This window comes from Colletotrichum acutatum (assembly GCF_030867785.1).
Source record: "Colletotrichum acutatum strain CBS 112980 chromosome Unknown BDZ83scaffold_96, whole genome shotgun sequence".
Classification (NCBI taxonomy): domain Eukaryota; kingdom Fungi; phylum Ascomycota; class Sordariomycetes; order Glomerellales; family Glomerellaceae; genus Colletotrichum; species Colletotrichum acutatum.
The window spans coordinates 42,907-66,472 of record NW_026849090.1 but is presented as its reverse complement, the minus strand read 5'-3'; the positions used below and the strand labels follow the sequence as shown (position 1 = coordinate 66,472).

At 54.2% G+C, this 23,566-nt stretch overlaps 9 protein-coding genes across 9 annotated transcripts; 5 read left to right on the top strand and 4 right to left on the bottom strand.

Moving 5' to 3' along the window:
- Window positions 1-20: 20 nt before the first annotated feature.
- BDZ83DRAFT_706064 (uncharacterized protein) lies at window positions 21-1,153 on the top strand (the record flags this gene model as incomplete). Its single annotated transcript, XM_060511521.1, has 2 exons — window positions 21-913; window positions 969-1,153. 2 exons carry the CDS (start codon window positions 21-23, stop codon window positions 1,063-1,065), a joined length of 990 nt encoding a protein of 329 aa, XP_060361478.1. The 3' UTR covers window positions 1,066-1,153.
- Window positions 1,154-1,734: 581 nt separating this feature from the next.
- Window positions 1,735-3,015, bottom strand: BDZ83DRAFT_722131 (aminotransferase; the record flags this gene model as incomplete). The annotated part of the gene is made up of 3 exons (XM_060512441.1): window positions 1,735-1,920; window positions 1,986-2,753; window positions 2,806-3,015. 3 exons carry the CDS (start codon window positions 3,013-3,015, stop codon window positions 1,735-1,737), a joined length of 1,164 nt encoding a protein of 387 aa, XP_060361477.1.
- Window positions 3,016-3,373: 358 nt separating this feature from the next.
- Window positions 3,374-5,859, bottom strand: BDZ83DRAFT_462648 (fungal-specific transcription factor domain-containing protein). Its single transcript, XM_060503244.1, has 3 exons — window positions 5,637-5,859; window positions 5,456-5,579; window positions 3,374-5,368 (listed from the first exon to the last, which is right to left on the bottom strand). Exons 1-3 carry the CDS (start codon window positions 5,748-5,750, stop codon window positions 3,633-3,635), a joined length of 1,974 nt encoding a protein of 657 aa, XP_060361476.1. The 5' UTR covers window positions 5,751-5,859; the 3' UTR covers window positions 3,374-3,632.
- A 1,393-nt stretch (window positions 5,860-7,252) lies between these two features.
- BDZ83DRAFT_654787 (mitochondrial carrier domain-containing protein) lies at window positions 7,253-8,273 on the top strand (the record flags this gene model as incomplete). Its single annotated transcript, XM_060510749.1, has 2 exons — window positions 7,253-7,354; window positions 7,422-8,273. The coding sequence occupies 2 exons, from the start codon at window positions 7,253-7,255 to the stop codon at window positions 8,271-8,273; spliced, it is 954 nt and encodes a 317-aa protein (XP_060361475.1).
- A 1,059-nt stretch (window positions 8,274-9,332) lies between these two features.
- BDZ83DRAFT_585315 (uncharacterized protein) lies at window positions 9,333-10,031 on the top strand (the record flags this gene model as incomplete). Its single annotated transcript, XM_060505837.1, has 2 exons — window positions 9,333-9,572; window positions 9,645-10,031. 2 exons carry the CDS (start codon window positions 9,333-9,335, stop codon window positions 10,029-10,031), a joined length of 627 nt encoding a protein of 208 aa, XP_060361474.1.
- Window positions 10,032-10,230: 199 nt separating this feature from the next.
- BDZ83DRAFT_755221 (family 2 glycosyl hydrolase) lies at window positions 10,231-13,592 on the bottom strand (the record flags this gene model as incomplete). Its single annotated transcript, XM_060514581.1, has 3 exons — window positions 10,231-11,363; window positions 11,427-11,730; window positions 11,778-13,592. The coding sequence occupies 3 exons, from the start codon at window positions 13,590-13,592 to the stop codon at window positions 10,231-10,233; spliced, it is 3,252 nt and encodes a 1,083-aa protein (XP_060361473.1).
- Window positions 13,593-15,629: 2,037 nt separating this feature from the next.
- On the top strand, window positions 15,630-17,956 carry BDZ83DRAFT_462559 (general substrate transporter). Its single transcript, XM_060503243.1, has 7 exons — window positions 15,630-16,059; window positions 16,121-16,142; window positions 16,205-16,483; window positions 16,540-16,661; window positions 16,718-17,067; window positions 17,138-17,615; window positions 17,673-17,956. The coding sequence occupies exons 1-7, from the start codon at window positions 15,850-15,852 to the stop codon at window positions 17,850-17,852; spliced, it is 1,641 nt and encodes a 546-aa protein (XP_060361472.1). The 5' UTR covers window positions 15,630-15,849; the 3' UTR covers window positions 17,853-17,956.
- Window positions 17,957-19,181: 1,225 nt separating this feature from the next.
- On the top strand, window positions 19,182-22,154 carry BDZ83DRAFT_785950 (fungal cellulose binding domain-containing protein; the record flags this gene model as incomplete). Its single annotated transcript, XM_060515641.1, has 7 exons — window positions 19,182-19,596; window positions 19,650-19,725; window positions 19,776-19,896; window positions 19,959-20,242; window positions 20,298-20,436; window positions 20,524-20,699; window positions 20,775-22,154. The coding sequence occupies exons 1-7, from the start codon at window positions 19,274-19,276 to the stop codon at window positions 22,152-22,154; spliced, it is 2,499 nt and encodes an 832-aa protein (XP_060361471.1). The 5' UTR covers window positions 19,182-19,273.
- A 270-nt stretch (window positions 22,155-22,424) lies between these two features.
- Window positions 22,425-23,305, bottom strand: BDZ83DRAFT_585297 (class I glutamine amidotransferase-like protein; the record flags this gene model as incomplete). Its single annotated transcript, XM_060505834.1, has 2 exons — window positions 22,425-22,712; window positions 22,817-23,305. 2 exons carry the CDS (start codon window positions 23,303-23,305, stop codon window positions 22,425-22,427), a joined length of 777 nt encoding a protein of 258 aa, XP_060361470.1.
- Window positions 23,306-23,566: the final 261 nt, after the last annotated feature.

The window sequence follows — 23,566 nt, the reverse complement described above, 5'->3', positions numbered from 1 at the left end:
CACACTCAGCTTCACCAAACATGCAGCAGAAACGCAAGATACTTGTTGTTGGCTCACCTCGCGACGTCATATCTAACGAAGTATGGGCAGATTTCAGCTCACGCTATGAAACTCTGATGTACGACTATCCAAAAGTACAGGACTTCTACCAGTCCATGACTTCCGGCACCTGCAAGAACATTGACGGAATCATGCGAATCGGCATCAACACTCCGCCCGACAATGAGAAATTGGGCATGGGCTGGACCAAACGAGCTCTACCACATCTTCCATCATCTCTCAAGATGATTGTCAACTTCGGACACGGTTTCGATGAAGAAGATGTTTCAGGACTCAATGCCCGTGGCATAGACTTCTTCAACACGACGGGCGGGAGCGAGGCGACAGCCGTGGTTGCGGTATATCTAGTCATCTCGGTATTCCGTCAGCTAAATCGCTACGAGCGAATGCTTCGCGAAGACCAGTTCTGGCCGGCCTTGAGGCATTCATCCCAGAACGCAGTTGACCCCTTTGGAAAGAAGATCGGCATTATCGGCATGGGTTCCATTGGCCAAACCGTCGCGAGACAGGCGGCTGCTCTTGGAATGGAGGTCCACTGCATCGATAGGCCTAATCTTCGGAGGATTCTGGAATCTATAGAGCATGAGAATGAGTACGTCAAGGGGCTCTTACCACCGACAATATTCCACAAGGATCTTGAGGGCCTCGTCGCTTCCGTGGACTGCTTGGTTCTGGCATGCTCTTACTCCTCGACGACACATCATCTCTTGTCGAGGGATGTCTTCTCTAGAATGAGGAAAGGAATTCGAATTGTCAACGTGGCCAGGGGTCGTTGTATAGATGAGGAAGCGTTGTGTGATGCCATTGAAAACGGCATCGTTGCCGCGGCTGGACTTGATGTCCACTACAACGAGTGAGATTATAATTCTCCCCTTATTATACCATTTGTGCGAAGCTGACATGCGTAGACCGAACGTCAACCCAAGGTTACTGAAGCACGACTGCGTGACACTTCTGCCTCATCTCGGAGGACTAACGCACGATTCGATGCAGGTAAATGCTTGAGCTGTGCCTGCCACAATACGACCTTTTTCATTTTGCTAATGACAAGACAGAATCATGCTTTGATGGCTTTGAAGTCAGTAGATGACTTCTTTGCCTGTTCGGATTTGACGTAGGACGTTTAAAGGGAGTGGGGTTGGATGACTCATGTAAATGACGTACCTATTAGAAGATTCCAAGGAAAAACCAATCCAGTCGCACGGTTTACACGGCTTTGGGAGCTGGATAGCATTGAATTTGTTTCATATGTGACTTGTAAATGTAGTTCAGATCGGAAGCACCATATGCCATTACAAATGTGCTGCTCATAGTTCTCTTATTCTTTTCTTCCATCAATCATACGCTTCTACTGCTGCCTCGACAAGAGGCTAAGCTCGATCACTAGGTTGATTGACCAAATATATCGTTTCAGAGTCACTGGCTACGCCGCTGCAGACAGTAGGATACATGAATTAAATAGGTGAGGTAAGGATCACACATATAATACGCTTCGCTCTGACGATATTGATAAAAGGGTGTTCTGTCAGCTTTGAGTTCTGAATTCTCTAAGATCTAAGGTAGGTGAGCGAAACAATGCAAACCCTTCTCTAACTGAATCCACACCTTCTCTTTTCGTTTCATCTATGAGACGCTTCTATCGGTGAGGCAGGGAATACGTTTCTGGATTGCTTTTTACTCCTCAGCAACGACGTATCCCCATTCGTGCTCTACCCGGCCGTAGATGATATCCTCCAACCAAGACTTGATCGTGTTGGAGTACGCGGAGCGCGGCGTCTTATACCCCTCCTCAGTAACCATCATGGGGAACTGAATTTCAGTATCGCCATACTTGATCCCCGAGACTGGGGTGATGAACATCTATAGATTACCCGTTAGCCGTGGAAGAGATATTGATAAGCCAGGAAGACACAGGTTAAACTTACCGCAGTGCCAGAAACAAAGGCCTCCACCAGTCGACCTTCTTCAGACGCTTCCACGACCTCGCTCATGGTAAATGGGCGCTCAACAACCTCCAACGGGGCGAGCTCAGTCCCAGCCGTCGATCCTTCCGCCAGCCTCTCTCTCGCAACCTCCAAAACACTCCGTCGAGTGATACCATCAAGGATAACCTCCGTATCCAACGAACTAGTAACAAGCTCAACCCCCTCACCCCCCTTCTTCTTCCACACAACAAAGAAATTACTCGCCCCAGCCTCCGTAACAATCCTCTCCTCCCCAAATAACCACAAAGTCTGCGTACACCCCTGCGCCTTAGCCGCCGCATGCGAAACCATAGCAGGCCCATAATTCGCGCCCACCTTCGCGGACCCGAACCCGCCAGGCCAGGCACGGATATGCTCGGGGCTGCTGGCGAGCAACTTGATGCCCGGGTGCGGTGCATTCGCCGACCCTCCCAAGGACTGCGGGAAGAGCGCGGCGAAGAGGAAAAACAAGGCTTCGGGAGGCTGGTTTATGCCGAGCGCGGAGCCGCTTCCGACCATGGCGGGTCGGACGTAAATGTTTGTGCCGGGGTCCGGGAGCCAGCGGGGGCATTCTGTGCCGAGGAAGGTGGTGATGATGGCGAGGAGGGCGGAGGGATTGAAGGAGGGGAGGCCCACGCGGGCGTTGGACTTGAGGAGGCGGGCGCAGTTGAGGTCTGGGCGGAAGAGGCGGAGTTTGTTGTCGTGGCCTCGATAGGCTTTCATTCCTTCCTGGTGAGGGTGTTAGTTCTGGGGGTTACGTAGCGGGAAGAATTGGACTCACAAATGACTCTGTGGCATAGTGCAGAACGCTTGCTGTTGGCTCGAGGGCGATTTTGCCGTAGGGACTCATCACGGGTGTCCCCCAGCCAGTTTTCATAGACCATGGGACTTGTACCATGTGTGCCGTAGTGCAGTTCTGGCCCAGTCGTACGGGATCGTGGGCATCTGGGACGGGCAATTGGTCTGCCTCGGGGACAAGAGTCTTTAGCATCTTGGTGACGTCCAATTCTGCGTAAGGGCGTCGATTGTCGGGCAGGCCACTCGCTTTTGGCGGTGTCGCTGAAGACGTGCTGATAGCGCTGGGACTCATTTTGCTGTCTTGACTCAATGGTAGGAACGGAGATAAGTATGGATATTATTGAGGTGGACGAAGCTCAAGAGTTCCAGTTACAGGCCGAAAAATCTTTCTTGTCGTTCATCTTACACATTGAGAGTGCGCTTCAACGTTTTATAAGTCCAAACTCCGAGATAAGCGTCTTGTTGACTTGACAGCATCCCTAGCCCGAGCTTAAGCTCAATTGCCATGATGAGAAGACAAGATGACCTGGAAATGATGAATTTGAACCATCAGTAGAAATTACCCAAAACGGCAAATGAGAACGAGCGCGCCAAACCGTCTCCACACCGACCAGCTCCCGATCGGAGGCCCGTCGGCCGGCGCCCGTCATCCCGCAGAAAATTTTAAACAGAAATCCTCGGCGATGGGACCTGCATGTCATCGGATACCGAGCCCACATTCCGAGATCTTTCCATATTCGCGAAATTCCATTCTCATCATTGTCATTGGTGCGCTGGCAATCCACAAGCGCAGGCGTTCCCGATTTCCTATTATGGTATTTCCACAAAGTCAATGCTCCAGCCCCGTTTACACCGCGAATAAATCTCGACTGAAAACTTGTCGGGGTCCGTCTCCTCGTCCTCGCTCGGCGTGGCGTCAGTCTCGAGATCTATTAGTCGAACCTTGATTATCTCCCAGTTGTAGCGCGAGCCGCGACGCGTGTACTCCTGGTCGACGTAATTCAGCACGCGGTGCGCGTGTCGCACGTTCCAGATGCCCTCCCTCTCCCGCGGGAATCCGGCGATCCAATTCTTGACCCAGTCCTTGACCTCCTGCTCCTCCGACATGTGGTAGCAGTTCATCATCGCCGCGACCATGCCGTGGGAGTATGCGTTGACCGCCGCGCAGGAGGCGTAGGGTACGCCTGCTGCCAGGCGGCAGACGAGGAGGACAATTTTCTTGGCTTTGGGGGGTAGTTGGCGCACCGCGCCGGGCAGGTATCTCGTTTCCAAGCGAAGGAGAGACACGAGGTAGTGCATGAAGGTTGTTGCAGCTTTGACGGGCTCCGGGGCATATGGGATGCTGAGGGGTCTGATGGAGATACCGGGCCCTTCTGCGTCTTCGTTGTAAGGGTTTGCGGTGTGCTCATGTAAGGGTGGTACGTCGCAGTCAGGCACTGTCTTCCGCCAGGCTTTCAACTCCTCGATAAGGCCTTCTGCTTGCTCTCGCCAGTGGAGGTCGTGTTGAGGGTTGCTCCTCCACTCTTCCTCCAGCTTAATGACCCGCGGTAGGATGTACAGCAGTCGGTCTGCTGAATGAGGTGAGTTTACTAGAGATCTGCTTAGAGAGTCTGAGACGTCCGGAGACGCTATGCTGTAGCGTACAGAGTATGCCCTGTCAAAGATATCCAGAAGCGCGGCGATCCTAGAAAATGATCGGATAAGCGACTCTCCTACGGGTGAATCCTGCACGCGGTTGAGGTGTTGTGACAAGAAGGTGACCGCAGCCCGGCTATGGATGTACCACAACTTCATCTGGCCTCTCTGTAGTTCAAAGTTTGCCAGCAGCAAAAGAGTCGCCAGCCATGAGATGGCGTTGTCTTGGTTCGGCGGACAGCCCGTAGCGACCCCCTCATCGTCGAGCTGTGCCATGCGCACCGTACCAAGTGCAGTGACGAAGTGATCGAGGGCTTGCAGTGCCGCCTTGCTACCGAGCGCCTCCGTCGGCCTTGCCTGAGAGATATCCAGGGCTGCTAGCGCTAGTGCAGCGTGGAAGAAGGCCTTGTCGAGGTGCTCAGCCTGTAAGATATCATTGAGCGATAAAATTGAAAGGGTGCCGTATGGTGAAGTGTCTGTAAAATGGTGGTAGAACACCATGTCTTCAGCGAACTTAGCGCTCTCCAGCAATCCGACTGGAATCGTTGGCACTGAAGTCAATTGCCGATTCGCTTGTTCTGATTGTGTTTGTCGCAGCAAAGGCGAGTCAATATGTGGGTAGACCGGCGTGGCAGCCGGAGTGGCTACGCTCTGATAAGGTGTGTTCAGCCCATTATCCGGATTGTCTTCATCTTGTCCACAGAGAGCGGAATCATCTTGCATAGTCGTGTCATCAAAAGGCGTATAGAACGAAGGCGTTTCCGTTTGATGCCCACTGGGAGACACCAGCGCATCTTGGTGAATGCCTCCAGATATGAGGGCGAGTGACGTGGCCGCCTCATAGCGGGACAACTCTTGTGAATCGTCGAAAGTTTGATGGCTTTCATCGGCCGATTGAAAAGTTTCATCTTCTGGTGTCACAACATGTTGGCCAACTTGATGCAACTGCGATGTGGGCTCTGCGCCCTCTGGGGCATTTGATGAAGGCGATGGCTCACTGGGAGCTGGCGTTTGTGCCTTTTCTTTGCGTTTTCTCCCGTGTTTCCTCTTCAGCAGATCTGTCTGATCTCGAAACTTGATTGGTGTTGCATAACCGCCGCACTCAAGATTGAGTCTGGTACACTAGATGTTGCCAGAGTCAGAGCCAAACTCGAAAAGACTGGCGAAGCATGGACTTGCGTTGTAACAATGGGGCTTCTTTTCATCGCATTTCAGTCTGCGTGAGCGACAGGTTACGCAGCCTGTGCGATCGCGGGTCGTAACATTGCGCTTTCGGATACCGTGATCAACCATAGACACAAGGCGTATGAATCAAGCGCGAGATATCAAACAATGGCCTCTTATCTGATATGATGCGTGCTATCTCGCTGGCGATGAGGCGTGACAACAAAAGATGCGGATAGGGAGAAGTTGCATGAGGGCAAGTGTCGTTCAAGATTGCCCTTTTAGGGTGCTTGGGTCCCCACAGCACTGTGGAGTCAGGCGACTTCCCGCTAAATCGGACGCCCTCGTCACACTGCACACCTCCATACAGGACCGTCATCGGTGCTGACAAGCTGCGTAGTTGCTGGTTTACATGGATCTCGAGAAGAGCTGTCATAATGTCCGTCAAGTAGTACTAGAGAGGATGAGGCGAAAAGCCTAGGGATTGTCAATTGATCCGGATGATTGACCAATTTGTTTTCAACGATTGCTCGAATCGAGGTCTGAAGCAACATCAGTTCTGGACCCCCGCACACTTGCCCAGTTTAACCAGCCCGGTCGTAGGACTTGGTCACCCCAGGCTCTTCTCTTGACGAAACTGAAGGCATCTGTTTCTGGTTCTTGCTGTTCGCCGTTTCTCAATATCATCGACTGCACTGATGGAGTGCTCCTCATGGCCTAGACGATTTCTCTTCCTATCTCAGAAGCAAGGGAATACCGAAAAAGGGTAGCATTGGCAATCGGTGCTCGAAACCATGGTTGTATCATCGGACGAGGAGACTAAATGGGAGGGATGAGAGAGAAAACAGAGAATGGCCCGCTAGCCGAGATAAGGTAGAGAGAGACCCGTTATCGTCGACAATTCAGACATCGCGGGATGCCCACCCGCCGATACAATCGCAGGCCCGAATAAGCATGATGACAGATGAGCGCAGTTTCATTCGATGAAAACAGACGGACAGGGGCAAGGCAAAGCTTCTACTCGTGAGCCCCGAGATCGACGTGGTCCCCAGTGTCGGCGTCGGAGTCTCGCCTGAAATCGCGGCGCGGGAGCAGCCGCACATCGGGACGAACGGCATCGCGGAGCTTATCGTGGGCAAAAAAGGTGGGCAAGGAGTTCAGGACCAAGAGAGTGTTAGTGAGCGCAAATGTCGTCAAGGGCAGGGCAGAAAAAAAAATCTTCTCAGCTGAAGTGCCCCGTCCCAAGTGCCGAAAACGAGCGATGGAATTGGCGCGCCCTGAGTCTTGTTGGTTCTGGTTCCCGAGAGGTCCGGCGGACATTCCGTCACTGCCTTCAGTTTTGGTGCGTGGCTGCCGTGTTTGGGGAGATAAGGGGACATCGACGTCATTGCGCGCTCACTGATTGATGACTCAGCTCCACACCTCGGCTCCACAGCACCCCTGCCAAGGCAATGGGGAGCTGGCAGGAGCTATGGGAGCAATGACGACGGACAAGAGAGCAAGAGCACCTTCCTGCCGTTTATTATTCCACGGCCAGCCACATTCCTAGCTACTTTCTGTATTCTCTCAGTCGCAGCACAATTTCTTCTTCGGTTCTTTAGGAATATCGTCAGAAAATCTCCACTCTAAAAATGGCATCAAAAACAACACAATCGGAACTCCCGACCTTTACACCGGTCGACTATGGAAAGTTCTTCGGCGCAGGCGCCCTCGCGGCGACCCTCACCCACGGTGTAAGCCACCAATTTTCTTGAGAACGCTCACACGCACCCGAATCACAAATGCTCACGCTCACCACAGGCCGCGACACCAATCGACGTCGTCAAGACGCGCATCCAAGTCGACGACGCAATGAAGGGCCTTAACATGATCAGCGCGGGTCGCACAATCGTCGCAAAAGAAGGCGCATCCGCCCTCCTCACCGGCTTCGGCCCCACCGCCGTCGGCTACCTCGTCCAGGGCGGCGGTAAATTCGCCGGCTACGAGTTCTTCAAGAAGCAATTCATCACACTGGCCGGCGGTCCCGATAAGGCCGTCGACAAGCGCACCGCAATCTACCTCGGCGCCTCCGCCACCGCCGAATTCTTTGCCGATATCCTGCTTTGCCCCCTCGAGGCGACGCGCATCCGTCTCGTTTCCCAGCGCGGGTTCGCAACGGGGCTGGGGTCCGGATTCATGCGCCTCGCGCGCGAGGAAGGGTTCAAAGGGTTCTATTCTGGCTTTGTGCCGCTGCTGTTTAAGCAGGTGCCTTATGCCGTCGGCCAGTTCTCTGTGCATGAGGCTGCTGTCGAGGTGATTTACCGGACTATGGGACCCGAGAGGAAGGCCAAGATGACGCAGCTGCAGTCTACTGGCGTGGAGCTCGCCTCTGGTGTCGTTGCTGGTGTCGCGGCCGCTGTTCTCTCTCACCCCGCCGACACGTTGCTCTCCGCTATCAACAAGGGTGCAGGTGACAAGAATCAGGGCGCCACGAGCCGCATGTTCCAACTTGCCAAGGAGTTTGGTCCCAAGAGGTTGCTTCTCACCGGTCTGGGCCCCCGTATCGTCATGACGTGCGGTCTGGTTGCTGGCCAATTCGTCATTTACGCGCAGTGCAAGACGCTAGTTGGCGCGCCTGCGGGTATCGAGATTCACAAGGAGGAGTCTTTGTAAAAATGAAAGATCTCAAAAGATCTAGAGTGTTAAGAGGATAGACAGACTTTGGGTAGTGGCTGGCGTTTGGGTGCATTGGTTAGGCTGGTTAGAGCGGGTAGATGAGCGTTTGCTTAACTCTTTACACTTCATTAATCACGTTTCGTCAGTTGAAGCTATTTCTTTGCATTTCGTGCCTGTTTCTGCTCTGATGATCGGTAAACGTTTTCTAGAGAGGCACGATGCAACCAGACTTCCCTTGGCCAACCTCTGGAGCTTTCGCTACACACCGCTGGTCATGGGCCGTAAGTCTCGCGTGTTTCGCAAGCAACAGTCGTGATCGTATCCACGGAATGCGCGGATAGCACGGCTTGCGTTTGCATCAATTTTCCTGCGGGACCAGGGTTGATGACTCGAGGGAGAGCAACTGAACATTGCTTGGATCGGCAAGGTATGCCGTTGACCTGCTTAACCTCATATTGTTGTTTACAACAGGCATAAGGTCTGAGGCTATTGTCATACGCAAGATTGGCAGTAGAACAAAGCAAACCCCATGGGTGTCAAATCGACGCGACCTCGCCGCAGGCGAGTGCTCACGCAGGGCAACACGCACCAATTGCATAATGATCAACTTACGAATACGTCTTAATAAAGCTAATATCGTTCTTTGATCTCATCACGTACAACTGAGTGTGTCTCGATAATCCGGGGAACCGTCATTGTGTTACCATGCTCTCATCCGAGAACAGATCGGACGTGCCAGATCTGTAAGTAAGTTTTGATTCCTAGGCTATATTCCACTTTACAGCTCACCACCAAAACGTTGGATTAGTGTCCGCTATTGAACGCTCCTCTAAGGTAACCTCAAGCCAGTGGCTTACCTTGACGGTTGCTATGAACCGGGGCCAAATCTCATTCTCTACCTACCTCAACGGCCTATGAGCCGGGCAATAAGATCTGGCCAACATCTCCAACCTGCAACGTCTTCTCCTCTGCTTCCCTTTCCTGGTTCCATCACACTTTTATATATGAATAGAACACCACTGCCAAGGCCGAGAACGGTGTGATCAAGACGACAAGATGTTCGCCAAACTCCTCTCCCTGCTGGTCATCAGCACAACCCTAGCATCCGCCGCCTCCTACCAACTCCGCACCTTCGCCCCCTCCGAACCAAGCGTCCACGACAAGCTAGTCAACGTCGAAGAAGAACGCTTCTGGATCGGCCTCGAAAGACCAACAACCTGGTGCCCGGATTTCAGCGGAGGCTCCTGCCCACCAGGCAACACCACAGTCGTAGACGGCGTCTTTGGCAGGATGAAGGTTCGGTTTTCCCCCTCTCTACTGTTCTCCTCAGTTACCTCACACTCGATCTGACACTCCCTCCCCTCACAGTCCATGATGTCCCCAGGCCAACTCGTCTACCTCGACCCCTTCGGCGTAATAAGCTACACCGCAGGCGACGCTCTGACATGGAACACCATGCCGCACGGCTCCAACTTCAACTGCTTCGAGGCCGTCGAGATCTGGGACCCGGCGGACGCGACTAAGAAACTCCGCCTCGTGAAATTTATCAACCTCGGCGACCCGGCCGCGTCTGCGCGCCCGTTTTTCTATTCGTGTCCCATCGAGGGCAAGAAGCACTCCTTTGTGAGGGTGCGGTGGACGTCGCAGCATGGGCATCGCGAGTGGGGTGTTGATTGGGACAGTCAGTGTACGGCTATGGAAGGGCTAATTCTTGTGGAGAGTAAGGTTGAGATTGGGGCTTATCAGTATGTTTGATTTGGGGTTTTGCTACGGGAGGGAATAGGGTGGCGGAAAGCGGTACGGGGAGGCACGGCAATGCTTTGAGGACCAGTACCGGGACGTTGATCAGTCGCGACAAGGTTGTCTACACAATCTCAACAAAGTGAAGGAACATATTTTACAACCTCATGTCAGTCTCAACTTTAAGCTATACATACATTGATCCCACAACCTCCTAATCCAGAACAAGCTCAAACTCAAAATCCTTGCTTTTGAGCTCATACTGTGGCAGCGTCGCCGGCCCACAGGACCCCGTCCCGAGACCGTGATGCGCCCAGTCCAGCCTGACGACCGTGTCCTCCCTCTTGCGCTTGTACAGCTCGTACGGGTGCTTGCACTCGTCCAGGTCCTTGGTGGTGTAGTGCATAGCCGAGAACGAGGCGCCTTCCAGATCGCCGTAGCGGGCGCGAATAAGACGCTCAGCGGGCTTACTCTTGTCGACCACGCCCTCTTCATCGGGCAGCTGTCCGCGGAACTCAACCCACCGGACGTCAGTCCTGTTGCCGCCGTCCTGCGGGAACTCGTAGTCCACAAAGAGATTATCAACTGTCTCCTCCCAGTTTCCAAAGGCCTGCGCCATCTTCTTATCCGAGTAGCTCTCGCCGGGGCCACGGCCCCACCACGCGACCTTGTCCACACTCTTGAGGCCGAACGTGAAGCCAATGCGGGCAAACGTATCCGGCACGAGTGGGCCACTGGGCTTGCCCTTGATCTTGATGTAGATGGCCTCACCGTGGAAAGTGTAGGTGGTGTAGATGTCGACGCCCCAAGCGAGGACGGGCGGCGCGATGCGTGAGTGAACGTTCACGACAAGACCGTGCTTCTCCTTGCGCCACTCAACGCGCTTGATGTTGTGGCTCGTCTGGTGCAGTCGGCGGTCCTCCCACTGCTGTCCGAAACGGCCACCACGGTCGTTGTCGGTGAGAGCGCGGTAAAAGTCTACAACGAAGGGTGTGGTTAGGAGTTCGATGTGCGGGTGGGAAGCCTTGCGCCAAGAGGTGAGGGTGCCGAGTTGGAGGTCGAGGCCCCAGGTCGAGAGGCCTGTTGCGGAGGTGATGGAGAGAAGGGAGGGGGAAGTTTGTTGAATGGTGGGAACGGGGTCGAGGAACGGGTTGGAGAGGGAGGAGAGGATCGTGGACATGGAAGGGGCCTTGGAGAGGGCGACTTGGCCAAAGGCAACGCGGTGGCCTTGTTTAGCCCAATTTGTGGCTTTGGTGAGGAAGAAGTCGATGTGGAGGTAGGCTTCGGCGGTGAGGTTCTTTGGAAGGCCCTTGATCTTAAGGTGGGCCTTGGTGTGAGGTTTGATGCCTGTAACGTGTTAGATGAACTGTATAGAAGGGATTGATGACAGGAAAGGAAGGGGCAACAAACCCTTGGGGATTTCGACCTCCTGGTCGCCACCAATAACCATGCCGTCGGCGACGATGTGCCAGGTAGCACTGAGGTGGTCCAAGGACACGATATCGTAGCGGTTGATGATGGTGACTTCGTTGCCCTTGATCTCGAGCGTCTGGACGGGCTCAATGGCCTTGCCGTACTCGACCAGGCCGGGGGTGGGTGTGTGGTTGGCGAAGCATAGGCCGTCAAAGACAAAGTTGTAGTCATTAGGAACGTCGCCAAAGTCACCTCCGTAGCCCATGTACTCCTCACCATCATCGTTTGTGGTGCGCAGACCCTGGGCACTGTTAGTATGTGATCAAAGATGTCAGAAGGGTAACTTACGTGATTGGCCCATTCCCAGACGAAACCTCCCATCAGACGCGGGTACTTGTAAAAGGCGTCAATGTACTCCTTGATGCCACCGGGACCGTTGCCCATGGCGTGGATGTACTCGCAAAGCACGAGCGGCTTGGCCCAGTCCTTCTGCGACGCCGTGTTGACAATCTCTTCGGCAGAGGCGTACATCCTACTATAGATATCCGCCGTCGACGCATTCCAGTCGCCCTCGTAGTGTACAAGACGGGACTTGTCGATACTCTTGATCACATCGTACATGTGCTGGTGGTTCCGCCCGTAAAAGGATTCGTTGCCAAGAGACCACAAGATGACCGAGGCGTGGTTCTTGTCGCGCTGGACCATCTGCCTTGCCCGATCCTCGTAGGCCTCTCTCCAGTCCGGGTTATCTGTGGCCCAGCTCTCGCCCGCGTTGCCGAGGACGCCAAAACCGTGGCACTCAAGGTCAGCCTCATCGAGGATCCAAATACCGAGCTCGTCTGCGAGGTCGTAGAGCCGGGGGTCGTTGATGTAGTGGGAGGTACGGATACCGTTGACGTTGAAGTGCTTCATCAAGAGCAGGTCGCGCTTGAGGAAATCGTAGGGCACCGCGCGGCCAGAGTCCGGGTGGTGTTCGTGGCGGTTTACGCCACGGATCTTGATGGGGTCGCCGTTTACGCTGAAGACCCCCTTGATCAGCTCAGCGCGACGGAAACCCACGCGCTGGACCAGGCTGCACTTCTTGAAGTTGAGAACCAGGGTGTATAGGTAGGGAGTCTCGGCCGTCCACTTGTGCGGGTTCTTGACGCGGACGTCGAAGCTATTGTGCCGGTCAAATATCTTCATGTCCTTGGCGATGAGCTTGCCGTCGGCATTGAGAAGCTTCATATCGACGTAGGCGCCCTGGCTCATCTCGACGTCGACCTTCAACGTGGCATCCCTGTAATCGTCGTCCAGCAATGTGTGAACGTGGTAGTCGATGGGATGGAACTTGGGGAAAGCGTGGAGGTAGACGTCTCTGAATATGCCACTGAGCCACCACTGGTCCTGGTCCTCGAGGTAAGTACCGTCGCATCTCTGATAGACCTCAACGGCGAGAAGGTTGTCCTCGCCGACCTTGACAAAGTCTGTGACGTCGAATTCGCTGGGGTTACGAGCTCCCTGTGAGTATCCGACTTCCTTGCCATTGACCCAGACGGTGAAGGCAGAGTCGATGCCCTCGAAGCGGAGTCTCAGCTGGTGATCCGCAAAGTCGTCACCAACTTTGAAGGTGGTTACATGTCTGCCGCATTCATTGTCATCGTAGGGAATGTTGGGTGCATCGACGGGCCAGGGAAAGTTGAGATTGGTATATTGAGGACCCTTGCCGTAGCCCTGGCATTGCCACATGCCGGGTACGACGATGTCGTCCCACTCTGAGGTGTCATAGTCGGTCTTGTAAAAGTCCCGAGGTTCGTGGAAAGGCGATGTGGTCAGGTGGAATTTCCATTTTCCGGAAAGAAGGAGTGACTTGGACTTGGATGTATCCCTGGTAAGGGCATCCTCTTCGGTATTGTACAGGAAGAAGTAGCTCCGTGGGGGGAGAGTGTTACGATGGAGCACCTTGAGGTTGCTCCAATCAGGAAGACTCTGCGGGAACGAGTGAGTTGGAGCTTTAAACACGGCGGTGGTTGTTTCCTCTCTGGAGGGTCCGGCTGTGGACGATGAGCCCTCACTTGACGAGCTACCCAGACGACGATGGCGGCCTAGCTTCCGCATGTAGACACTCAGGTGGAGGTCAGTTTCGGAAGAGATATCGACGTAGTCATCGGAGATGTCGGACATGTTGGTGGTAGTACAGGGCTCGGCACCGGCGACCGAGGCGGAGGCGGATGCGGATGTGGATTCAAGGGACGGGCAAAGACGGGGACAGTGGAGACACGATGAACGGAGATGAGGAATTGACGGGGCATGCAAGTCGGTATCCTGAGCAGTGTGGTAATAGTGTACGGAGTAGTGTAGATAGCAAAATAATCACACACGATAATGAGGTGTTGAGAGTGGATAGAGATTGGGAAATGGTGTCCGGGAGAATGTGGAAGTGGAGGAGAACACTGGCGATTGGAGCTTTGGGGTCGGAGCTGGTGAGCTCTGGCACCATCTCCATACGAGCCGAGCCCCTAGGTGTCAGAATTCCACGGTCAGAAACGTCACCTGAGCACCCGACCTGAGACGGTGCAGCGTCAGGGAGTGCGGGGGAATCACGAGGGAACAGCTGCAAGGGGAAGGATTGGGGGAAGCGGGGTAGCTGTTGATTGGCCGACGAGGGCTTAGGTAATGATTCAGAGTTGGAGTTTAAACTTGAGGGCCTGAGGATTACTTCCTGTTCTGAGTCCTGAGGCCATAAGGTAACCCGGTTTGCTCTCACCCTGAGGAAACAAAGATGCACGTGATATGTCAGTGTCTGTTTCGCTCTTGGGATGACGACCGAACACCTGGAGGGTCTGGGTGCCTGAGGTAGAACAAAGCACCGGCCGGGAGCATTTCGGATATCCTCGGCCTCAGCTCCGACTGAACGCACCTCCGGCAACATCTTCACACTTCACAGTGGTGGGAACCGTTGCTCTTTTCATTTTCAAAAGGATGATATATCAACCGCTCCACGCATCACCAGACCAGCCCGAATCCTCTGCGTTACACGAGCCGTTTGCTCTCTGTTCTAGACCAACTCCCGAGTCATGCTGGGGCTCCATCCGAGAATTTCTCCATTCCTGCATCCTGTCTCAGCGACTCGAGCGACCAATCCTTTGCTTCTCCTCATGAAGCGGTACGTTCCGCCAGGGTCCAACACCCAATCCCCGGACCCGCAATTCCCCAGTCGGGGCTAGCGCAGAACTGTGGCCTCGGCCTTCAACCCCGTCTGGGGTTCGGGGGAGCCTCTCCACCCGGTCTTCGTTCCTCCTTTTCCCGAGCTTTTTTTTCTTTTCTCCTTCTCTAATTTTGCCTGTTTTCTGTCGCGACTCGCCCAACCACCTGTTCATGGGCCGTTAGTCTCGGCGTTCTTCCGTGACAGGCTTGACATTGTATCCCTACTACGCTCGTGTACGGATACTGCACAGCCGTAGCGCGCGTGGCCCGATGTTTGAACTGCTTTGCCTTGCGGCAACGCGATCTTGATCTCACTGCGCCGCATCCGTCACGGTCTAAACTTGCTCCAGAATAGCGTACCGGACTTTTTTGCCGGGCATCGTGCCGGGCACTGCATCGGCCTGCCGCCGCCACCATCTCTCTGTTGGTTCGACCTGCCTTGGCTGACGCTGCTCATCGTCCAAACCGGAAACCGGCGCGTCGCATGTATATCTTAAGCTGGTTTCCCCTCATCAGTAACCCATCTCGGGTCTCTCGTGCTGCCTTGCATCAGGAATTGACATGGATAACCACACGAATCACACGTCGCATTCTAATTTTCTGCCACGCTAGGGTTAAATGTTCTCTGATACCTGGGGTTGAAATCCAAGGGAGATGGGGTAACCATGAGGAGGCGAAGCTGTGCGGAGGAGATCCGTCTTTCAAAGTTGGCGCCGTCTTTGACAAGTGCTACAGCATTAGCCGTTGGATCGCTAGTTACGATTTACGAGCGCAAGAACGGATCATATCATAGCCTTTTTCTCTTGAGCCCCGTCGAGTCGCCGCAAGACTCCGCTAGAATATCGTCCACGTGCCGCGGCTCCGTCTTCCCCGTGTAAACCAGCCCATTGCCTGGTTGTCTCTCGCCATGTGGGGAACACCACCAACGTTAACCCCATATCCAAAGCTGGGACTGGTGGCCGAGTCTACGGTGTGTGGGAGCACCGCAAGATGGGGAAACTCATGTAACGGTAGTTCGAGGATGGATACCGACCCGTTGGTTGGGCCAGCGTTGACAAGCGTCCCTGTCTGTTGATCCCATGCCTTGGCCAGGTTTTCGCTTCGCTCTTTAAAAGAATCGGCCCATCCCGCGCATCTCTCTTGCGCGCGTCTGCTTCCTCCCCAGTTGCCACTCCCGAACAAAACAGCAGAAAACGAGCGCGCTGCGGTTCAGTTGCCCAATCTCGGAGCCACAATGGCAAAACTCGAAGACGAATTCAAAGGCCAGGCGGTGGTCGAACACGACAATGAGCCGCCCGCGTACGATGAAAAGGCCGCTGTCGGCGAAGTGAAGGAGATTAATGCCGCCTCCGTCGCGTTGACTGCCGCCATGGCGGAGCAGCAAGTCAATTGGTGGTCGCCCAACATGATCAAGTTGTACGGCATCATGGCCATCGGCTATCTTGTAATACTTTCCTAGCTCACACTATTGGCTGAGATGAGCTAACGAATATGCCTTTCATCAGGTGTCAACCATGAACGGCTTCGGTGAGTTCACACACCGCGAAGTCAACAGGATATGGGTTCATCAGCTAACGCTAGTCCTTCAGACTCGTCCCTCATGGGAGCGATCAACGCTATGCCGCCCTATCAAGAGACCTTCGGACTTTCGAGCGCCGGTTCCACAACTGGTATCGTTTTCATGATCTACCAAGTCGGCCAAATTTGCAGTTTCCCATTCTGCGGCATGATCGCTGATGGCTGGGGTCGAAGATGGTGCATCTTCATCGGCTGCTTCATTGTTCTCATTGGCACAGCTATCCAAGCGCCTGCCCAACACCTGGGGCAGTTTGTGGCAGGCCGATTTGTCCTCGGCTTTGGAGCTTCTCGTATGTCGTCCTCATCACGAGCAATCATGCGAACCCAGATCTTTAACATTGCATAGTCGCCTCTGCTGCTGGACCTGCTTACGTCGTCGAGCTGGCGCATCCTTCCGCTCGTGGAACCATGGCTGGTCTTTACAACAACTTTTGGTGGCTTGGAAACATTCTGGCCGGTTGGACTACCGTGAGTATTCCCAACTTGTATCGTGACGGCCAAACACCCCTAACTAAACATGGTAGTACGGAGCGAACCACCACATCAAGACAAGCTGGGCGTGGCGAATCCCCACCGTCGTCCAGGCCGCTATGCCTGGAATAGTCATGATATTCATCATGTTCTTTCCCGAAAGTCCTCGATGGCTCATCTCAAAAGACCGCGCAGAGGAGGCACTCGCCATCCTGGCCAAGTACCACGGCGACGGCGACGTCAACTCTCCCGTCGTGCAGCTCCAGTACCGCGAGATTATTGAGGATCACCACTCGACCACCGACGAGAACCCTTGGTGGCAGATGAAGGAGCTCTTCAACACCAAGGCCCGCCGATACAGACTCTTCATGGTCATTGCCATGGCGTTCATCGGCCAGTGGTCGTAAGTGACGCCCCTCTACTAGGCAAACCGCTTATTTTAGCCGTTTAACTGACCACACCCTGCATCACAGCGGAAACAACGTCGTATCCTACTTCATGCCCGAGATGTTCAAGCAGGCCGGCATCACCGACGACAACACCCAACTCCTCCTCAACGCCATCAACCCAATCTTCTCCATGATCGCCGCCATCTGGGGCGCGACCCTCCTCGACAAGCTCGGTCGCCGCTTCATGATGCTGGCTGGCTTGGCCGGCTCGCTCGCCTCATACATCATGCTCACGGCCTTCACCGCCGAGTCAGCCAACCACAAGAACCTCTCGTACGGTGTCATCGTCTCCATCTACGTCTTTGGCATCTGCTTCGCCTGGGGTTTCACGCCGCTTCAGACGCTGTACGCTGTTGAGTGTCTCGAGAACCGCACCCGCGCTAAGGGGTCTGGACTTTCGTTCCTGTTCCTCAATGTCGCTATCATGATCAACACCTATGGTATCTCCGTCGGTATGGAGAAGATTGCGTGGAAGTTGTACCTTGTGTACATTGCCTGGATTGTAAGTTCATACCAACACTCTTTGACATTGCCTGTTGCGGTTGCTGATGACTTTTAGTGCATTGAAATGGCAATCATCTACTTCTTCTTCGTCGAGACCGCTGGAAAAACACTGGAAGAGCTCAAGTCCATCTTCGAGGCTCCCAACCCGAGGAAAGAGTCAACCAAGAAGACAAAGGTTGCCGTCGACGAGGCTGGTAATGTTGTCAACGTCGGTGCGACCACTTCTGGTATCTAAGTAACAATGGATGCTCGCGCTGGTGTCTCGGCCTTGATTCCATACATAGTACATCCGGTCATTTGATTATTGAATGAAATGAGGAAGGGAAGAAATGAGAGATGAGATAATGGAAGGAAAGAAGAGATAGCGCAAAGCATTTAGACACTGAGTTGCTTGTCGATCTAGGTACTAATGCTCGACGCTTCTTCCACGATACCCCCTAATTTATATAGCAAATATTTTTCGTACCCCGCTTCTGGTGGGATTCTTGAAGAATAATATTGACTTGGAGACCCCGTTGCATCGATCAACTCTCTCTTGGAGAAACTGACTCTCGTCACTGCACTCGCTCCGTACCAGACTTGGTATGAATGTTACACCGAGCCATGCCACCCCACCACCACGGATTCCCGACGGGGCTCCGCCAATCGAATGCCCCCATTCCCGCCGTCTGGGCAAACTACCCTCGTCGTTCTTCCCAATTCATCTCTTCCCAACTCAGCCATCTACCGCTTCCCGCTTCTGGCCAGGTCCCATGCTCTCCACAATGCGCCCGTGGGGAAGCAGATCCTCTGGGATCCGAATCTTGGGACAGGGCCCGTCCGTCTTGCAGTCTGCAGAAATCCATCGCCAAAGAAGTTTGCCGATCTACCGCGCCTAACGTGAGCGAGCCGACTCCCCAGGAATGACGGGACGCGTCCCTGACGGCTTTCTGGGGGTCTAAAGAACGAAGCTCAAGAGATCACCTGTCTGCCTTGCATCACGCCATGACGGCAATTGCAGACCGCGGTCATCCCACAGAGGGAGGGTGGTAACCATCATGTGATGACCTGGATGACAGGCCTCGATTTCCGTTTTGGGTAGTCACGATCTTGGGCCGAGAGGATGGGGAGAAGCTTGGCCATGTACGTCGTTCCTGGGACCTGCGTGTACAAATGAGTTCGCGTACCATGTGCTCTCAGTGGCCCCTCTTCCATGGACCTCCAAACGGAAGCTTTCCTTCCTTCAACAGTAAACGGGAGTAGTGCGGCCGGTTTGTCGGGAAGCTGAGGCCGCAACCTCATTTGACTTGGCCATGGCTTTGGAGAGGTGATTGATGGAATTTGGGGGGCTGTGGTCTTGACTCGTCTCATTTCCGGCGCGGAGGCACGATGGGCTTGCTCGACTTCCCGAAGTCACTCTTGTTGGCAGTGTGTCTAGTAGCCCGATATATTCCTTTGGGATGCCGGCGATCCGACGCCGTGTCATTGTCAAAGAGAAAGGCACACATTCATTTATAGCCCTGGCGTGAACCACGCCCTCGTCGATCTTCCTCCTTTTCTGTTCCATCCCCACAAGATCCTATATCACCTCCCGGTATAGATCCAGAGGTAACTTCACTGCTCACCTCTCACCCCTCGACAACTCGTCTTTCAAAGACAAGAAGTCTTTGGCCCAGGATGAAGTACGCCAACCTCCTCCTGGCTGCCCTCGCGGCTCCGATCCAGGCCGCCTTCACCTGGAAGAATGTCAAGATTGGCGGTGGCGGCGGATTTGTTCCCTCAATCGTCTTTCATCCCACGACAAAGGGCGTAGCGTACGCTAGGACCGACATTGGCGGGCTGTATCGCCTCAATGCCGATGACTCGTGGACTCCGGTGACCGACGCCAACGGCTTTGCTGACGATTCCCACTGGAACCGGTGGGGTGTTGATGCTCTTGCGTTGGATCCCCAGGACCCGAACAAAGTCTTCATTGCCGTCGGCATGTACACCAATAGCTGGTATGTATATTGCATCGTTCTCAAGTGCTTGGTTGTATTGACGTAGATTCTAGGGACCCAAATAATGGACAAATTGCGCGCAGCTCCGACAAGGGCGCGACCTGGTCCTTTACTGACCTGCCTTTCAAGGTGAGAGTTACTTCCACTTTCATCAATCGCAAGCACTGACATTAATCAAGGTCGGAGGTAACATGCCGGGAAGAGGAAACGGCGAGCGTCTTGCAGTAGACCCCAAAAACTCTAACATCATCTACTTTGGTGCCCGAAGTGGTAATGGACTTTACAAGAGTACCAACGGAGGCAAGTCTATACAAAAACCCCTAGGTCGCTGTGCATATGATTGACGTTCGACTACTTCTCAGGTACGAGCTTCTCCAAGGTCTCCTCCTTCACCGCAGTTGGCACTTTCCGTGCAGGACCTGCCGACAACGAGTACAGCGGCGACATACAGGGTATCAACTTTGTGACTTTCGACTCAACTTCGGCCGCTCTCAGCGGAGCTACTTCTAGGATCTTTGTTGGCGTTGCCGAGAACACCACTTCGTCCGTTTATGTCTCTAATGACGCCGGCTCGACCTGGTCGGCAGTCGCTGGCCAGCCTGGCAGATACTTCCCCCACAAGGGAAGAATTCAGCCCACAGAGAAGGTAAGTGATGGAACATATCCTGAACGACTGACAGCCAAGTGACGAGGTGAAACAGGCTCTCTATCTCACGTACTCGGACGGTACTGGTCCCTATGACGGCACTTCAGGCTCCGTGTGGAGGTACGACCTCACTGCCAACACTTGGAAGGACATTACTCCTGTCGCGCCAGGCTCCGACCTGTACTTTGGCTTCGGTAAGCTTCTATTTCTTTTGGATCCGAGTCGTCGAATCCGAACATGATTAGCGGCACTCTATGAGCTTATTTACTGACTTTGTCAAGGTGGACTGGGACTTGACATGCAAAAGCCCGGAACCCTGGTTGTTGCCACTCTCAATAGCTGGTGGCCGGATGCACAACTGTTTAGATCAACTGATTCTGGGACGACATGGAAGAAGATCTGGACATGGGGTACCGACGGCAACCAAAACATCAGTTATGCTCAAACCAGCCCCAAGGTAGGCAAGAACACCCTTGATTGGAATCTTCAAGATACATTTATCGTTGAGAGCTTTTGTACTGACTGAGAATAGGCACCTTGGATCAAGACCAATTTCCTTGACGTCGACACCAAAGATTTGGGCTGGATGATTGAGTCCCTTGAGATCGATCCCCTCGACTCAAACCACTGGCTTTGGGGAACTGGTCTGACCATTTTCGGTGGCCATGACCTTACCAACTGGGATACAGGCGCCAAGGTAAATATCCAGTCCCTCGCAGATGGCATCGAGGAGATGTCTATCCAGGAACTCGCCAGTGCTCCCGGAGGCTCAGAGCTCTTGGTTGCCAACTACGACAACAACGGATTCACGTTTAAGGCCAAGAGCAACCTCGATACATCGCCACAGACCACTTGGACCACCCCCATGTGGGCCAGCTCTGTTGGCGTTGACTATGCTGGTAACAAGGTCGCCAACGTCGTTCGCGTCGGCAACACCGCAGGCACTCAGCAACTGGCTGTCAGTTCCGACGGCGGAGCCACTTGGAACATCAACTATGCCGCCGGCACGACGCAGTACGGCGGCACAGTCGCGTACTCCGCCGACGCCGACACAATCCTCTGGTCGACTGCAACTCTCGGGGTTCAGAGAAGCCAGAACCAAGGCTCTCTCGCCGTCGTCTCCAGTATACCAGCCGGCGCCATCATCGCCAGCGATAAGAAGAACAACACCGTCTTCTACGGCGCCTCCGGCTCCAGCTTCTATCGCTCCACCAACCTCGGCGCAACGTTCGCCACCTCCGGCTCCTTCGGGTCCGCCACCGGAATCCGCCACGTCGAAGCCCACCCGGCCAAGGCCGGCGACGTCTGGGTCTCAACCGACGTCGGAATCTTCCACAGCACCGACTATGGCGTCACCTTCACTCAGGTCTCCACCGCCCTCACCAACACGAATAAGATCGCCCTCGGCAAGGGCTCCGGCACCAACTGGAACCTATACGCTTTCGGCACCGGCTCTGCAGGCCGCAGGCTCTACGGCAGCGCTGACCTCGGCGCCTCTTGGACGGACCTCCAGGGCACTCAGAGCTTCGGCGCCATTGACAGCGCCAAGCTCGCCGGTTCCGGCAATGAGGAGAACCTGGTATACGTCGGCACCAACGGACGCGGTGCCTTTTATGCCTCTGGCGCCATTGCTTCCTCTGGCGGTGGCGCGTCCACTGTCGCGCCGACATCGACTAGCAGGGCTTCGAGCTCCAGTGCTGCTGTGACCTCTTCGACTTCCTCTGCTAGGTCTTCTACTTTGACGACTTCTACCACGGTCCGAACTTCGACTAGCTCCGCGCCCGTGGCTACGGCGACGAACCTGGCTCCGCAGTACGGACAGTGTGGGGGACAAGGGTGGACCGGTCCTACGCAGTGCGTGTCGCCATACACTTGCACTGTCGCGAATCAATGGTATTCTCAGTGCCTGTGAATGGCCAACGGAGGAGTTTCGTCATTAGTAGGAAACGGGCATGTGATATGAGGAGTGTAGAAAGTCACGATACAGTTGATGGAGCTTTTCATTCGCCTGTAGGATGAACGACTATGGTGATAATTCATTATTTCTATGAATGTCCGCAATGAGCCTGTATCTTGCGTCGACCTAGCATGCCCGTCTCGCCAGACCCCCATACCAAATGGTCTCTGCAGACGTGGATGCTGCATGATCAACATACGACTGACTTATGCAGAAGACTCTCCATCACTCCCTTAAGAAGTGTAGAAAGCTTCGCCCAATGAGAACACCATCATGAGCGTCCGAATACCTTGTCATTGCGTCCTTGAAAGGTTCTTCGGGAATAATGCCGGCCTGGTGGCGGATCTGCAGCATTTCGCTCATCATGAAAGGCGAGAACTCAGGGTGGCCCTGCACCGTGATGAACCTCCGAGGGACATACATGGCTTGAATTGGGCATTGCTTGGTGTGGGCTAACAATTTGACGCCAGAAGGCAGGTCGATAACTGCATCGCGATGCGTTTGATAGATGCTCTTATGATTGCAATAACTCATAATCAGCATATCTTAGGGTCTTAGGATCTGGGGACACAAAGGATCTCATTCACGTCCTTGTTTGGGCGAGGGAACAGACGTACCAGGCTCTCAGATCCAAACACATCTTGACCCTCCTCTGTCAACTTCAGCTTTGTGACTGAAAGCTCCCATCCTCCGGGGGACCGAGCAACCTGTGCACCAAGGGCGCGAGCAACGATCTGGTGCCCGAAGCAAACACCAATGACGCGAACACGGCCCTCATCCAGAAGCCTCCGAGTGAAAGCCGTCAGCCTCAAAATCCATCCATCATGCGCGTAAGCCGAATGCCGAGATCCCGTGATGAGCACGGCATCGACATCCTCAGGCTCGGGGTAGGTGGCATCCACACCGTCTTTAGCCACCACGTTGTACGAAGTCAGCGCCAGCTGAGACTCCAGCGTCTGCGGTGGATCAAGGCTTTCGCATGCATTTCTGAGAAGTGTCGTGAAGATGGTGTCGAAGCGGCCTAGCTTGGCTGATACGCTAGGCAGCGGCTCATCGGTAACGAGGATAGCCAGTCGGATCGGGTCAGGGGTCGGGATGGAGCCCATTGTATGCAGTGCTTACGCTGGTTTGAGAAGAATTACTCGTCTTTACGAGGAAGCTGAAGCGGCAAGAAGTGTGATATGGTCTTTCAAAAGGGACGACTCATGTGAGAAGCGCCACTGACTTATAAATCTACTCTTTGAGGTGAGATACCTGGAACCCCAAGGTGACTTGAGTCGACAGCTGTAGGGCTGTGCTGCCTCCATGATTCTGCCTCCGGCTGACACAATAGGCAACATTACATCGCCTCGATCGTGGGGGCGCGA